Source organism: Onychomys torridus, chromosome 2 (assembly GCF_903995425.1).
Source record: "Onychomys torridus chromosome 2, mOncTor1.1, whole genome shotgun sequence".
Classification (NCBI taxonomy): Eukaryota; Metazoa; Chordata; class Mammalia; order Rodentia; family Cricetidae; genus Onychomys; species Onychomys torridus.
In genome coordinates this window covers 118,148,946-118,166,281 of record NC_050444.1, presented here as the reverse complement: position 1 = coordinate 118,166,281, position 17,336 = coordinate 118,148,946, and the positions used below count along the sequence as shown (strand labels likewise).

Below are 17,336 nucleotides of genomic sequence, written 5' to 3'. Positions count from 1 at the left end.
TCTTCAGGCTCCTCACTGGAATATTAGATTTAAATAGAAGGCAGGAGGTGCCCATAACTAACAAGCTCTGGTCAAGTTGTGGTCCCACCCATTACTGATCTACCATCATCAGCTCAGCTCTGGCTCTGTCTTGGAAGGTGGTCTGATCAGATCTCAGCACTGTGTGGATCTCTTCAAAGAGACAAGCTTACTCTCTGGTTGGCTCAGTCTTCCCTCTCTTCCAGAATGAACCCCCTGGGAAAATTCCAATTTTGTAGGGTCCATTGTCTCAGTACATCTGATGACCAAAGGGAGAGCCACAAGTGTCTCACTCTAGGGTATCTTTTCACTAACGTCCGGACAGTTACACCCAGAAATACTTGGCCTAAATCTCCTTCTTGATCATCAGCAACATCCTGTTGTTCCTCAGTGGGGCCAACTCTTGCCATCCAGGCTACTGAAGGGGCTTCTATGTGAGACCATCAGTGTCAGCAGCATCTGGAAGCCTGTCAGAAATACAGACCCATCTGTCCACTGCAGACCTGTGCATGGGACCCCAAAGGTAGGGCTGACTGCAGACCACTGCATTAGAATCCCAGAGGCAGGGCTGACTGCAGGCCACTGCATAGGACCCTGGAGCAGGGCTGACTGCAGGCTATTGCATGGGACCCCAGAGGCAGGACTGCTTTAGGTCTGTTAAATCCAAATACCAGAAACAGGCTGGAGCAAAATATTCTAATATGCCTTACAGAGTACTCTGAAGTTTGAGATCACTGCTCTATCCTTTTACAGGGAGACTCCAGCAATACCCTGGGAATCTGGAAGAGTGTAACAGAGAAATTCTGCAAATCACCAGAAGGATGATTAGACCAGCAAAGGGCCAGGGAATGTCAGGCAAAGAAAAGCAAGAATCTAGGAAGAAAAGTCTACATGACGGCACGTTCCTGTAGCTCTAACTCTGAGGGGCAAAGACTTGCTAGCCAGTCAGTGTAGCCAGAAAGAAAAGTTCCCTCTTCAGTGAGAGACCCTGTCTCAAAAACTAGATGGAAAAATATTTGGGGAAAACATTTTGACTTCATCTTTGACCTCCACCCACTCCTACATAAATGGACATGCATACATGCACACACCTGTGCACACGTAGATAAACATACAAATGGAAAGTCGCACTATCAATGGAATATGTGTTTGTTTGTTTCACTTGCCTCTTGGTATAAGGATTTGATGGAGAATGAAACCTTCCTTCCTCCATGAAAAGCCAGTGCCTCTATTAAGAAACCTGGGTCACTGCAGCTAGTTGCTGTGTACAGCATTTGGCAAATGATTTGTCCTGAGGTGAAAAAAGTGTGAGTCCTGAACTGATAACTCTCTCTGACCGTGACTTTCTGTCCTCAAAGAACTGGGATTCATGTAGATAACTGGAGTGAGGCCTAAGCAAGTGCCTCCTTTTCTGAGAGACTCTCATGACAGAAAACCTGGAGCAGAGGGGCTGTCAAGGGACCTGAGGTAAACAACTTCCTCCCTGGCAAGCTGTAGCATCCTGATGCTGTGCTGAGGGAAATTCCAGGCCATCTGGATGTGAGGGAATTGCAATCACCTACCCACGTTCCAGGAGCCTGCCTTCCAGAGATAGCCTTATGTCACTGGATTACTCACTATGCCCTGGAAATCTCCCCAGGAATCAGGAGTCATGGAAGGGTGGGGGGCTTGTCAATGCATACTCAGCCTCCTTTTCTGCTTTTCCACAGGAGGTCGCCAGCGGCTAGTCAGGCTCCAGTCTCCAGGGTCAGCCTGCAAGGTAAGCCAGGAGACCTATCTCCATCTTCTCAAGCAATAAATGTGTTTCTTATTCAAAACTGCATTTGTATGCACACTGTAACTGGGATGCCTCTTGGTGACTTTTCTAAAAGATGAATTGGACCTTTACCCCAAGTGAAGCCAGACTAAAAATACTTCGAAACAAAGTGTATGCCTAGGCCTTTGCAATTAAATGTGTGGTCCTGCTGTTTCCAGGAGAGAAGGGAGCAAACCTATGTCAACAGTGCAACTTGACCTCAGCTTGCTGACCCCAGTGAACTCCAGGAGTGCTAACCTCAAACATTCCCCCACAGGGTGCCCACGTGAGCCCAAGATCCCCAAGGCTCATGAATGGTTTCCCCGCCTTGCATCAGTCATAACTACAACTTGCTCTGTATCCTAGTCAGGTGGTGAAACCAAAGGTGTTTTCCAGGTCACAAAGCATTTCTCTCAGAGGTCATCCATCTTTGCTCCTCTTGTCTTTCAATATTGTACATCTGCTCTTCTTGTGTACTGAAATCTACTGAGAGGAAAGGCTACCATGAAGGAACACGCTTGTATATGTATTTGTCACATCACGTGTGACCACTCAGATGACTGCTTTGAAGTCCGTTGAGTTCTGCTCCCTTGAACCCAACTCACTCTTATAGCAGGGGAGTGTAGCAAAGCGCTATAAAAAATAAGATGCACTCACCACAGTCACCTGACATCTAACAGTGCTAGTCCCCCACCCCCACTCCAATACTCAGCTTCTCCCCCTTTGGATGTTGTGCTCTCCTACTATGATGACCCTAAGTATCTCAGAAGCGTTAGAAATGACGAACTTCTGAATGAAGGAACAAAGGCAGTGGACTCCATTTGCTCATTGGCTTCTGAAGTATTTATGGTATAGGCTTTTAAAAGTTTTAGAAGAAAAGAAAAGGAGAACAGAAAGAAAAAAATGAAAGAAAGACATGAAGGAAGGTGAGTCTACACCAGAGCCCTATGATATGAACTAGAAAGAAGTAAACAGTGTTTTGCCCACAGACTTCAAAACCTCGGCATGCTGATGGGCCACTTCCGTTAGGTATAAAAAGAAACAGAGCAGTGTCTTAGTGTGTGGCTGTGCTGGATGCTGGGAGATCAAAGGAGCTGTTTTGAACCGTCTGTTGTTTCATCTTATTGGCCTACGCATGAGGCATCCTTGCTGGTTTTGTTTGCCAATTCTACCAACATGCTCCTGACACCAATTTGAATATTTAGAGTATATTTTCTTTTTCTTGTATAAATACAGACATATACCAGGAGGGTATATGGTGCTTATGGCTCTATAAATTAACTCGTTAGCTGAAACAATGTTTGAAAGATGTTTTATGATTATTGGCTCCAACTTGGCAACGGGGAACTTTTCTTAAATGCTTTTGAAACAATGGAGCAAAGAAGCGACAATACCACTTACAGCAATTTGTTTTTGTCTGTCTTTGTGGCAAACTACAAGAGTCCTGGGTTTTCTTCGGGAAGAGACTGTGGTGGTACCAATTATTACATAATTGCTGGTTTCAAAATCTTCTCAACGGTTAACCACAGTTGGAAAAGGGGGAGGGAGGAGACACACATCCCGTGTTTTGTTCTTATTATCAGCTTAAATAAGTCAGGCAGATTTTTCCTGTTATTTTAATATTTATCAGCATATGACAAAGAGGTGTGTTTAAATAGAAGCTTGAAAGTGGAATGAAAAATCCATGGCTCCCAGCAAACAGCATGGTGCACTGGAATGTGTTTTAGAACATTAAGTTTTCATATAAAGAAAATTGGGTCATTTATTAAGAAGTGCTGAATTTGAACTGATATATTTTGATAGAAATATAAGGTTTAAGAAGTACAAGATGATAGCTTGAACACATCCAGCAACAATGTACTGTGTCAGCAAAGCCTGACTGACTTTGACTGTGTGGAAGCAAGTAGGAGAACCCAGAATTTAGAAGATGGCTCCTCTGCAGCTTCTTCCTCTTCCTCATTCTCCCCTCCCCTTCCTTTTCTCCTCCCTGCCTTTTCTTCCTCCTCTTCATACTCCTTCTCTTCCTCTTCTGCTGCTTCTTCATGCATATGAATGAAATGTGAGCCTCTGTAAAAGGGAACTCTCCAAATCCAGGTGAGAGTCCTACACTGGCTGTGACTGTTACTCAACAATTGGAACTCTGGGTGAGGCAATCTCTCAGTGTGAGACTCCTTCCCTCCCACTGTTGGACCAAGGTGATTCTCAGCTCTTGGGGCTCAACAGAAAAGCTCAGTCTTTAATATTTTGCATAATTGCTCCTGTTTCATGCTATGGCAACAATCTAATAATCTAATTTGGGATGCGCTATGAGTCCTCAGTGGTGTATCTCTTCCCCTGGAACCCAAGCTCCTGGAGACAGAGGCTGCACCTTTCTCATCTCTTGGAGGTCACAATGTGGTAAATTATTTCTGCATAGTAGGAACAGGGTAAATGCCAAACTAGCCAGAACTACATACAAGTTGGACTTCATTCAAAGGAATGGTCTCATAAAAGTAATAATGAGCCAATAGCTCTGTGTCTAGGGAAAGTATTCACTTCTGGTTTGTTTGTTGTTGTTGTTGTTTTCATAAGCTGTATCACTTGCTGTGTTGAAATTAGAAGGTATTGGGGTGAATTTGGTAACTGCTTATGTGTCAGTGTGCTCATGCAGGTCAAAAAGGGTAATGCCTAAGAAGGTGACATTTTGCCAATAATGTGGGAAAGCCACCACCATACACTAATGGAGGGATGAACCCAGAATGAGCAGTTCTGAAGCCTGTGCACACAGGTTTGGGAGGTCATGGGAAATAATCCTCTTGAGTGTGTTGAAAATCCTAAGGCTGAGGTTAATGAGCAGCTCAACTTGTATAACATAATTACTTTCTTTTGAATGTGTGGATTCTTGGCTCTTTCTGTATAGCCTGAAACAAAAAGGGGAAAATGAATAAAAGGAAGAAAAGTCTAAAACAAGGCAGGGACCCGAATTCTTTTACCTGTCATATTCAAAATGGAAGACTGCAAACAAATGAGATAATTGAAAAGATGAATCTGTTTGTATTCACACATGTGGCTATGTGACAACTGTCCCACTGTCCCCACACCTCTGTCCTATGCTCTTTCATGCATCTCAGTCATGTTTTTGACTACGTCATTAAAGAACTTACTGAGAAGATAAATTACTAAGTGACCACTGCCTTTGCAGAAGGGTTTTTTTTTTTTTTTACACAAAAGGATCAGAGAAGTATTGCTCTTAGTAACTCTCACCTCTGAGCCACATAAATGACTTGATTTACAGCAAGATGTATTATATATAGAATTTTGTAACAGCCAGAGGGATGTGTGAAGTAGGGTGTCCTATGATAATACTTTTTCTAAAATGTACCAGTGGCTGTACAAATCATGAAGATCACCACTTGTAACAGACCTTATGTTCTTAAAGTAACCCAGAAGTTGATGGATCATCCGAAAAGGCAACCAACCATGGCTGACGAGATAACCGAAGAGCTAACTGCCTGCAGGTCTCCAGGCCAGACTGCTGCAGACACAGCATCTGTCTCAGCTTGAGTGTCTGCAGCATTAACTCTGGTGATTTTCAACAGGAGTCAATTAAAATATATTTCAAGGAAAGAATGTATTTGGAGAAATAGGACGAGGAAGCATAAGCCTTCCAGTAAAGCGTGAAATGTGCTGACCTCTCCAAGCAACAGCCTTAATTAAGGTTCTTCCCAGGCTCTGGGGAGCCCATGTCTTCTAATAGGCTTCTGGGACACACTGGAAGGAGTGATGCTGCCCGCTGATAAAGCGAAGAAGTGGCCTCCTCTCAGGAAACCCATTTCTCCACATGACTCCTTGTGTGTCTTCACTTGGTTTGACTGTTTCTGAGATCTCCATAGATGTGCCAGATGTACGTTTTGTTTAAGTAGAGTAGAGGCTCAGCACATTCTCTCTGACCCTGAACAACACACAGAAAGTCAAGGCTTTGCTAAAACTCCCTTGGTCTAATGAGAGAGGGACTGGTGTAGACAGGCAGAGGTCCCTCTGAGGCCCTCTGAGGACAACTATGGCTTGAAAGCCGATCTGATCCATGTCAGATGACTAGAAAGGGAGGTTAGCACAAGCCGAACGTTTGCTTGTTTTCTGCATTAAGCAAGAAGCATAGGGCGGGATTATACCATGAGCGAACAGAAGTAAGATCAATAATCTTATCAAAGGTTCTGACCACTCAGGATAAAGGAGATCCTGGAGGGAATCACAAAAAGAAAAAGGGAAAATAAAAATGACAGACATTTTCTTCAGTGTTCAGAATGATGTGTGTGACCTGAATTGCTGGGACAATCTGCTTAATTACACACTGTGAATGTGTAAAGAGTCTGCACACAAAATGAAATCATAGAATAGAACTACACAAGAAAAGCTGGGCAATTCTCAGTATAGTTCCCTAAACAGTTTGAAAGACCCTCCTTTGTCTAAAATAGACATCCTGTAAAAGTTTACCCCTAAACACAAACACTGAGCTGTCTGCATTGATTTGCAATTATTTCATATATGTCTAAAATTAAGTATGGGTAACTACAAAATCATTAGTGTGTCAGCTAAAGCGTGAATGGTCAAAATGTTTCCCTTGAGCAAACACAGCCAAAAATAACGTCTTGCTTATTAATGGCCACTTTGACTTATTCAGAATTAATTTCTTCATTTAGCAGGAAAACTTTTTCTCACATTAAATAGGATCTGGGGGACCAGCAGCATCTAGTCCCTCAGTACTTGCAGAAAGAGCCAAGTCCATTCCTCATGACTCCACATCGTGTTTTCGCACTGCTGAGAGACACCATCCACCCCCTCCCCCTGAAAGCTGGAATCATGCATGTTAGTAAGTATTTCAGTTATGCGATTGACGTCAATGGAGTCATTAAATAGATTGCTGGCCCTCCCAGAGGCAAATCACTGCCAGGGACCTAGATACAGACACTTTTTTTTTCAAAGACAACCATCAGGTTTTGCTATGAGAGAAAACGAAAAGTTTACACTGTAGCCGACCTGTCTCCAAACAGTTTCTTTTTGTTCTTGACATTGTAGTTGCAGCCTTTCTTTCTCTTCAGTAACAGTAGACTCCAAAAGACACCCATATTGTTGCCTAAATGTTTTGTGCACAAAAGTATCTCCTGTAATTGAGACCATGGAGGAAGATACTCTGTTCTTGCTCCCTGTAGCCCATCTTGATGTTAATTCAGTGGCATACATTGTCTAGGAAATCACTAGTGTCTGCTACTGAGGTTGTGTTTGATGTATGGACCCTTAAATAAAGTTTCCTTCACACACACACACACACACACACACACACACACACACACACACACACACACTTTGCCCTTTGCTGCTGCCTCTGCGTGGCTCAAAGCCGCAGCCCTCACCTATGAATCAATCTTTCTAGAGCTGGCACTGTGCTGTGGCAGGGAGGCTCTGTAGCAAAGGGTGGAGGAGGCGGCTGGAAAGACAAACTGTTTCTCATGGCTGCCTCATCTGCAGCAGGGCACCCACAGGAGGCTATCCACGTGCCTGTGTCCTCCCAAACCCCAGCTGCTGCCTGCCTCAAGCCTGGTCATGCAGCTTCCAGGTCTGTCAGAGAAAACCCTTCAGGGCACAGCTGCCTCTTCCTGGGAATGCCTCCTGGCTCTGTTTACCTGAGCTGCAGTTGGAATGACTGCCAAAGACTCACCCCACACCTGGACTCTTGTACCACCGGGGCTCGGGGCCAGAAAACGACTTTCACCAGCTCTTCAGATCTGGCTCCCATCATCTACCATGCAGCCTGTAGAATCCAGTTTTCACTTCAATCCTTGTCCCTCCAGTCCATGGATTGTTACCTCCTTTATTTGTTACTATGGGTGTACAGACATACTAGACACTTGCAACTTTTGGTAACCCCACTTGATTCATCTGGAGACCCAGCTACCATGTCCTTCCTGCCCTGTCCCTTTCTCATGTAGTTTGGGAGAATACTATCACCAACACCCATGTATCGCTCATCACCAAGGACAGCCAGCTTCTTAGTCATTCCTCTAGTCTTCCCTTCTTTCCTGCAGTAAAGGACTTTATTGACCTATACCCAAAACATTATGGTGACCTTCCAAAGCGGTTTGGTTTGTCGATAGTCTTTGCCCATTTGAACCCTGCCTTTTTTCTGGTTCTACAGTGCTTCTTCTAAAACCAGTTATAGGTTGTTTTGTTGTTATTTCATCTTGTTTTGGGGTGGTGTATGTATGTGTGTGAATGTGTGTATGTGTGTGAGTGTGTCTGTGTGTGTTCTTTGGCTGATTTCCTGATTTGGGGCTTCTTGGTCCTTAAGATCCAGGCTTCTTACCAGGCTTGTCAGCCCTCAGAACTCTGCTCCCAATTCCTTCTCCGTCCTGGTCTTACTCATTGCCTCCCTCCTACCTTGCTTGGTTGTATGAGCTAAATATGCCAGCCTCCTGCCTCCTGACTTTTCACACTGACTCTTCTCCCAAAGCTGCGTATGTTTTTGGCTTCTTGGATTCTGGAGTGATGATCCAAATCAATGTGTAGTTTTGACCTAGGACCTAGTGTATAGTATGTGTTTAGAAAAACACCACATAATTTATCCATCTCCATCTGAAACATGCATCTTTATCCTTTAAGATTTTTCTTATCTGTTGTCTTCAGAATGTGCCCCTCTTAAGTCCTATTCAGTTATTGTCTCAAAAACTCTAAATTAGTATCTCAAAGTCTCAAAATAGTGCTTGAAATATCTTGTTTTCTTCCCTACTAAACCGTGAACATCTCAAATTCATATACAAATCCTCTTGTTTTATGCTCCCAACTAAGAATGTAAAACATAACAGATGCCCAATAAATGTCTATGTAATGAAAAAAAAAAAATAGCAGTGAATGATTGCCCAAGCTCGAATCCGAAATATTGGAGGAGCTGAGTTGCCTTCTTGGCTTTGTTCAGGCTTGCCTAACTCTCTGCTGGCTCCTGGGACATGTGCACAGTGCTGTCATCCCTGGCTACCCTAGATTGCATGTGACATTCAAGGCACATGAGGCGAATTCTGTTCTATCACATTGAAGAGGAGTAACAAAGTTAAAAGAAATAGAAGGAAGCAAAATGACTAACCTCATGAAACTTATCATGCTAACCACAGCAGTCGCTCAGTCAGTGCCACCACAGTGCCTGGCACAAAATAGGTACTTAATAACATAACAGGTTGAATTAGGAATCTGGATCAGTCTCCCAGACAAATTATTCTCTACTTGGTTTTCTTATCTGGAAAATGGGCACTTTAATTTTCTATTTCATAAGATGGTGGTTAGAATAAATAAAAAGGGCTATGTGGAGCAGTTATGAGTGAGCTAGAGTACCCGTTCCAAATTCTACCTCTACTACCTTGGGACCTTGGGACAAGTTACTTAATCTCACTGTGTCTCAGTTGCCTGCCTCACCTTCTAATTAGAATGCAAAGTGTGCATGACCTCTTAGCTACCTATAAGGATTAGATGACTTGATGCAGGCAAAACAATGAGAAAATGCCAGGATCACAATCTTTAATGTGCATTGTAGGACCTTAGCATGCCTCTCATGGCACCTAGCTCATAGCTGATGGTCCGTATGTGAGAGCTAAGGGTCCAGGACTTCCGGTATCAGTGGGGAACCTGAACAGTAAGCACTCATGAAAGGTCCTGGTTGACTTCCCATCCACACTAATCCAGTAACCCTCTCCCTGTCACCTGCAGTTTCGATTTTGAAGGTTTCAGTTATCCTTGGTAAACCTGATCCAAAAGTAATAAACAGAAAATGCCACGGAGAGGGGAATTCATAAGTTTCCAGTCACATGCCCTTCTGAATATTGTGATGAAATTGTGTATCATCCTGATCCATCCTGCCCGGATGACTCATCAGTTCACTCAGCAGATCCATGCTGTACAATCCACCTGCCCGTTAGTTCCTCAGTTACCTCTGAGTTGTGAGACCGGAGATGGTGCTATCTATCATAATGCCTGTCTTCAAGTAATCCCACCCTCACTTACTACAGTAACTGTTCTGTTTGATTGTTCACTGTGCCTGACTTATAAATGAAACTTTATCCCAGGTATATGTGCATAAGGACAAGCAGCACATGTAGGCAGGGTCCATTCAGCAGTACCTAAAGTTTTTGGCATGTCCTAGGGTCTTGAAATATGTCTCCTGAAGATAATGGGGAATGCTGTATGACCCAAAGGAAAGCTTTCTTAGTTTCAAACACATTCTTCCTCCTCGAATAAAAAATCTGGTCATGTAGAAATAGATTTGGAGTTGAAGACAGGGTTCTCTAAGACATATATTAGAGAGATGAGGAGCAGTGGGGAGAATGAGCTAGTACAAAACACAACAGGATATTGAGTCCGGCTATTACCCTTAAAACCCAACTGCCAAGAATGGCAAATGGCTGTGGGTTCTGATAAGCCAGACCTTAGTTATCTGAGCATTCTCTTGCATAAACCCATGAGGCTGTCACTTTGTGAGATAGCCTGGGTACAGTTACACAGCTCACTGCAAGTGTGTTTAAATCCAGCCTCAAGGGTTGATACACACCTTTCTAGGCACAGGTTTTTCCAGCCCAGGCAGCTAAGCAATGAGTAGAAGATGAAGCCAGCTCAGAGCTTCCCTTTATAGACAAGAATAATCCCACAGCAGAGCACAGCATAGGAGAATGTGGTGGTTTCTTCTACAAACCCTCAGGTATACCCTACCTCCCTTCTCCTCTCCACAGGGTAAGTCAAACTCAGCCTATAGAAGGATGAAAGGGAAAAATTGCTAGGAGAAAGTGAAGGAAGGAAGGGGGCCTTCTAAGTATCCCTTTCTGCTCCCACATCCCAGAAAGAGCATGATCCTGGGGCCAGGATGGGTTCTGCCTTGCTGCTGATCCCTATGCACTGTCTCTGAGAAGTTGGGAGCATTTCAGGGAAGTGTCTCACTGGAGAGAAGAGAAACAAAGCAGGGACTGTCCCCTTGAAATAGAGAACAGGCAACAGAGCTCACTGTATCCGAGTTTATTGTCTTGACTTGCTCCCAGCCAGAGCTGTTGACAAGGACCAAGAGTGACAGAGTTCTGTGTACATTTCCTATTCCCTCCTTCCCTATGTCTACGAAGTGAGCTGAGGCCATGGTGGTCATCTGACTCATTTAACCAGCAGAGGCAGCCACAACAGATTCTGTTGGCTATCCCCAATTATACCCTGGTCTTCACATTTCCAGGGTCTGGAGTCTAGCTAGCATGAAAAATTTCCAAAGCCACACATGCCTGCCTCTCACAGCAAGAGAGGAAAGGAGCTGGTAAAGGAGCTAGGTGGGGGCACTGTGCTGTATCCTCTGGATCTGTTATCTACCACATATTGTTTTCTTTTAGGTATTGTTACTCGCAGGTTGAGAGGAGAGTTTGGGGAACAGCCTGGGCTTATTCAAGACAGCAGGTTAACAAGTGTTAAGTCAGAACTGAAATCTAGATCTTTGTGTCTTGGAAGCCCATGATCCCCGAATTCACACATAAATACTCACATATATCATCTGTTTTTAAAGGGTTGGGGCTGGCTCAGCAGTTAGAACCAAGTACTCCTCTTGCAAAGGGCCTGTACCTCCAGCTCCAAAGACTCCAAAGCCCTTTTCAGGAGTTCAGGGCACCTGAATTCACATGGACATACCCACAGACAGTCAAGCACATGTATACATTCATTTTAAAATGATGAAATCAATTTAAAAAAAAAAAGAAAGAAAGAAAGAAAGAAAGCCTGTGTTCTCTTCTCTTGAGCCTGGCCACATTGTTCCCACCCACAGACTGCTGCAGCAGACCTTGCCCTGTTGTTGACAGTCCAGCACACACTTCCTGAATATATGCACCACTGCCATTTGATAACTGTAGTGATGGAAGGTACCCGATGCTCTGACTTTACTCCAAGCTTTTTCCACATGAAAGTAGGAACCATGCTAAAATCTATTGGAGCTACACTAACATTTAAATGAGTTCTTATATGTAAATCATTTATAACTCTATCTGTCACCTAGTATTATTTAATAATACTTCCTCTAATCATTGTTGTCTGTTATTATGGGGATGGAAGTAGATTGAGGCATAAGGGAGAGCTTTGTCAATATGTGACCTTGAACTTGAACCCTCCCGACTGGACAGAAACTAGTAGGATGGTCACTGAGAGAGAAGCCAACACCTTAGAGGCACCTCATCCCTGGACCCTGACTGCCACAGCCCCAGTGAAGAGCAAGACGGAGAAGAGAGGGGCATGGCACTCTTTGGTCTTGGAAGATGTGTGAACTTTATTGTCAGTTGACTTGGGAGCCATGGAGAGATTTTGAGAATGAGACTGGCATCAGATCATTTGAATTCTAAACACAAAACTGCAATCCGAGCCCCGAGGTAGAATGATTGGCAGGGCCTGTGTGTTCCCAGCACCTGAATTTCCTCCACCATAATAGTCAGCCCAGCCCTTCCCACCCTCCTTGGTGTTAAGAAGGCAGAATCATGCTACCCTTTCTGTGCTTTATCCTTCTCTCTCTCTCTCTCTCTCTCTCTCTCTCTCTCTCTCTCTCTCTCTCTCTTTCTCCCTCCCTCCCTTCATTCCTCCATGCCTCCCTCCCTCTGTCTGTCTGTCTGTCTGTCTCTATTTACTTACTTACTTACTTACTTACTTACTTACTTGTTTGCTTATTTTTCTGTGATTACAGTTGAATGACTCAACATGTCTGGGTCTTGGTTTTCTAATCTGAACAATGGATCATCTTAAGACCATAATTAGCCAATTGTATGTAAAGAGTTTAGTGTAATACCTGGCATACCAAAGGCACTAAATAGATGCTAATTGGTGGGTTTTTTTTTTCATTTCAAAACATTTAAATATTTGGCATGTGTGTATGTTTGTATACATGTGTGTACATTCATGTGCATACTCATTCATTTATTTGGCCTGTGTGTATGTTTGTATACGTGTGTGTGTGTGTGTGTGTGTGTGTGTGTGTGTGTGTGTGCATTCATGTGCATACTCATTCATTTATTTGGCCTGTGTGTATGTTTGTATACGTGTGTGTGTGTGTGTGTGTGTGTGTGTGTGTGTGTGTGTGTGTGCATTCATGTGCATACTCATTCATTTATTTGGCCTGTGTATATGTTTGTATACGTGTGTGTGTGTGTGTGTGTGTGTGTGTGTGTGTGTGTGTGTGTGTGCGCATTCATGTGCATACTCATGAAATTGAGACAACTTGCAGAAGATCTCTCCTTCCATCTTGTGGAAACCTGGGATTGAACTCAGATTACCAACCTTGGCAGCAAGCACCTTTACCAGGTGAGCCATCTAGTCAGCCCCAAAGAGGTCTTCCTTGAGTCAGGGTACATCCAGATATGGGAGAGTTTTCTCTCAGTGACAACCTGCAGGACTTGGCAACTGTCCAGCTGTGTAACTTTGGGGAACTTAAAACAATGTCTCTGGGGTAAAATTAGTTTCAAAAGCTTGTGATGACAATCCAGACTGCCATCTGCAAGGGCAGAAACTGACAACATGAAAGAGCCTTTTCATTCTCTTTGGCTATGTAACTATTTCTCTAGGAGCTCAAGACAAGTCCAAACCCCTGAGTTCCTTATTCTCAGGAAGGACAGGGCCTCGGAAGACCTAACCATCCCAGGAGAACCTAGCACAGCTAAGTAAACACTCACCGGAAGGAAGCATGTGGGTCTGCACAGGAAGAGACTGTTCACACATTCATAAGCTCCAGTCTTCTAGGTATTTGGTGACTGACTGAGAAGTGTGGCTTCACCTCTTTGTGCAGCCTCCCAGGGTAGCTCTCTTGACAGACAGCAGCCCCTCCATGTCTGTTTGCAGCAGCTGGTGCTGTGTGTATGTGCACAGATGTGCCTAGACCTGGTTTGTTACTTTTTTGTTCCTAGGAGAAAACAAAGATTACAGAGAAGAATCTTGTCCACATAATAGGTCTCTGCTCCCAGTGGTCTACTTTTCCATTTCCTTCCCTCTCTCATAGAAAGCTCAGCTATCTTCTCTCAAGGCCCTCTACTTCTTCCCTCCTGACCCCATGGCCCTCTCTCTTCCCAACTACCTTCAATAGAGTCCTCTTAAAGCAAGCAGTTCAAATTGCTGCCTCTGGAAAGCTTTCTCCCTCTGTGTGCTGCTCAGTTCATTCCTCTTACTTGGAACCAAGCCTGCCCTCTCTCCCTGCATCACCCATTTGTTCGGCTCTATATGTATTCCTTCAACAATATCTTTTAGGGAGGAAGAGGTGATATACTCATAAATAAGACTCAGATCCTGATCTTGAGTTTACACAAGGACTGCATAGATGGGACCATCTTTAAATTCGGTTTCCCAGGTCAAATGTCATCCTCATGGACAAAATAGCTGTACAGCAATTAGCTATAGGACACTGGTTAAGTCACAGATACAATACTGCCCAGCCAAGTTGATACCTCAAGCCAGTTTTATCATAGGCACCCACCAACCAGCCACCAAAGTATACAACGTGTCTTAAGAGAAGTCAATCTAGAATGATGCTTCACTTGCTCCAAGTTAGATATTGAAAGTCAAGAAAAATGAAAATTTCCATGTGCCTGACATCTCACTTCAATCTTAGCTCACAGCATTGTTCTAGATATTAGAGGATATATATATATATATATATGGCCAGAAATACAAGGCTTTGTATTTGCAGACCTAGACAGTATGTGCATGTGGTGTGGTGTCACAGGAGCATGCTGTTCTCACCTTCCATTCTACTTGGGCAGCCAATCATGAACCCCTAGGGCTTTAGCTTTACAAAAATGCACTTCCCGGACTTCAGAACCAATTACTGAAAACTCAGTTGAGATTGGTTATATTGAACAAGTTAATTTGGTAAGGAATGGCTTGGGGGAGGTTAGAAGGGCTGGAGGGTCCAGTTTATGCATATTGCTGAGTTTAGCAGGAAAGGATTTGAGGTTGAAAGGTCTATATTCTCTCTCAGAATTTGGAAATTTGAATTCCAACCTGATTTAGAAAGTGATCCTTCAGATTTCTTCCTTTACAGATCTGAACAAACATTCTTATCAGCACATGTCCTCTGAGTCTTGTGTTCCTGTCACTCAGAATGCCCCCGGTCCTTTGCAGAACACACTATCATCAGGCATCTCTCCCAACTTCATTCTAGACTTGTGTTCACCATAGTTCCCAGCCTGACATCTCAGAGGTGCATGCCACATCACAGGGAAGTGTGTGCCTTTCAGACAAGTGCTGTAATACATCACCTGTAGCATTCACAGCAGCCAGCACAGACTGTCCTACACCTGGCCACCACCTTCCTCCCTCTTCAACTCACCTCCCTCCTATTTCTTTTTAAAGACAGAGTCTTGCTATGTAGCCAAGGCTGTTCCTCATGTTCCTCCTATCTCAGCAGTGCTGAGATTATAGAATAGGCCCCCATCCCCACCTCCCAGTTGTTTTTTGATAAAGGGCTGCCACAGCAAGGTACTGAGCAAACACAACTGTGGGAGCTTTCTGTGGCTTAATGAGTCAGCAGCTCACCATGTTCTTTGCCCCTAGGTCTTGCCTTTTCTTCAGTTCTTGAGTGACTTGTTTTGCTCCAGTTCTGAAAGCATTTGCCTCCACCTCCTCTTCCTCTGCAGTAGTAATGCTTCTTCTGTCCACTTTGCAGATGTGTTGCCGGATCACTTATTGCTCTGCTCCTCAGATTTCTGGGTAGACCCTTTCATGCAGAAGGAAGAACTCCTGTACTATGGTTATGTATGGCACTCTGGTTTGATAAATCCATTTCAATTCTATTCTACTCTCAGTGTGTGCTCTTTCTTTCCAAAGATTTGGCTTAAATCACAAGGTATGGTAGAGATGTGTCAGTGTGGTGTCATGGCATATACTAAGTATGGTATTTGCTATTACATCTTGTTAACCTCACCAATCATAAGGTCAGTATGTAACCCCATTTGATAACCAATAAAACTACACCTCAGCAAAGATGAATAGTGAAGGCACATTCAGTTAGTAGGTGACATAGCTAAGAGCTAAAGTTTGGCTTTTAGCTCCAACCCCTACATACTTGGCACTAATCTCCACTTAGTGAGAGGCAATGTGCTCACTGGCACCTGGCATAAAGGTGTAAGCTCTCTCATGAACAAACTTACATCAGTTGTTCAATCCTGGCTTTCTCTGAACAGCACTCATCAGCATCTGAATTACTTTGAATGTACTGCTTTTGCTTTCAGATTCTAGAAACAGAGAAAAATTAGAGGCAACATCTTCTGTGTTGTTCTCTCCTTTTAGAGAAATTACTGAACCAGTGAAGATGACTGTGCCTCTCTCTCTTTCAGTGGTAAATCCCTTCATTGAAGACTGAGGATTTGAGGAAGGTTATCCCGGCAGGAAAAGAGGTGGGACAGAGTTTTTAGGATACGACAGAGTGCTACTCATTGCTTATGACAAGGTACCTTGAAAACTGACATCAGAAGGAGAGATTTAGATTTCAGATCTTCAGTGAAACCAGGGTGTGCCTTGCAAGAACACAGGGAGGCACCCATCCAATTCTAGTCAGGCCCTGGAAAGTCCCATTTTGAATAATTTGTTCTGTCAACTTCCCTACCTCAGATGAAACTGTGACTTAAGTGAAAGAGCACTGGGCTGCAACTTTGGAAACTGACATTTTTGTTGCTGACACCAGCCACATGTATGATTCGAGGTAAATCCTATAACCTTCCCAAATCCTTGGTCATTTTAATTTGGCACTGTTCTGGATCTTTGACTCTAGAATCAAATTTTACAGAGGCTTCAAACTGCTAAAATGGTCCCTGACCCAGAAACAGTTGTGTGTGGGTGTCAGGATGGGTAATTCTTTGTCAGACATGAACAGGTCATAGCTTAGTAACTGGGGCTTTCAGAGTTCAAGCCCAAGATGTATTCTCTGCCCCCAAATCCTGGTCCTCGTCCACACCCTCCCACCACAAAATTAAGTCAAACCATTTTTTCCACAACACATTAGCTCTTTAGTCTTTTCCCCATCCCGATAGCCAATTCCATTAAATAGTAAACACACATCATGTACTTACATGTGCTAGGCAAGCAACAGGGGGAAGTCTGTACTCCCCCTAAGCTTGAGATTCTGGCTTAGATCTCAGGAGCATTATTTCGCATGCCTTCCCTAAACCTTGGTCTCTGTATCTTCATTTCCTTCTCTTTTAAATCCTTCATCTCTGAATTATTATAGGATTGAATGGGTTATTTCATGTAGAACCATTTAAATAGTGCCAGTCATAGAATTATGACTGAGTCATCTTTATTATTGTTGTGACTATGTGTGCTTATCAGCCTCCAAGCGGTCTTGACATGGTTGAAACTGAACCTTCATCATTAGCACTTAATGAGTGGTTATTAAATAATTATTCCTCTGCCCACTTTTCCTCCTTCTCTCATTCTTTCTCCTTTTCTTCTTGGCTCTTGTATAGAAACAGGTAAAGAATGTGAAGGGAAGCGGGTCACATGTAAATTTACT

At 43.5% G+C, this 17,336-nt stretch overlaps 1 protein-coding gene across 3 annotated transcripts in view; it reads left to right on the top strand.

Annotated features, from left to right (window-relative positions):
- The window catches only part of Pde4b (phosphodiesterase 4B), a 546,203-nt gene that overhangs the window by 438,483 nt on the left and 90,384 nt on the right, over positions 1 to 17,336 (top strand). For all 3 annotated transcript variants that reach the window (XM_036177953.1, XM_036177954.1, XM_036177955.1), the window contains one exon: positions 1,728 to 1,777. In XM_036177953.1, the coding sequence (XP_036033846.1) occupies positions 1,728 to 1,777 (50 nt within the window). The remainder of the gene's footprint in view (positions 1 to 1,727; positions 1,778 to 17,336) is intronic.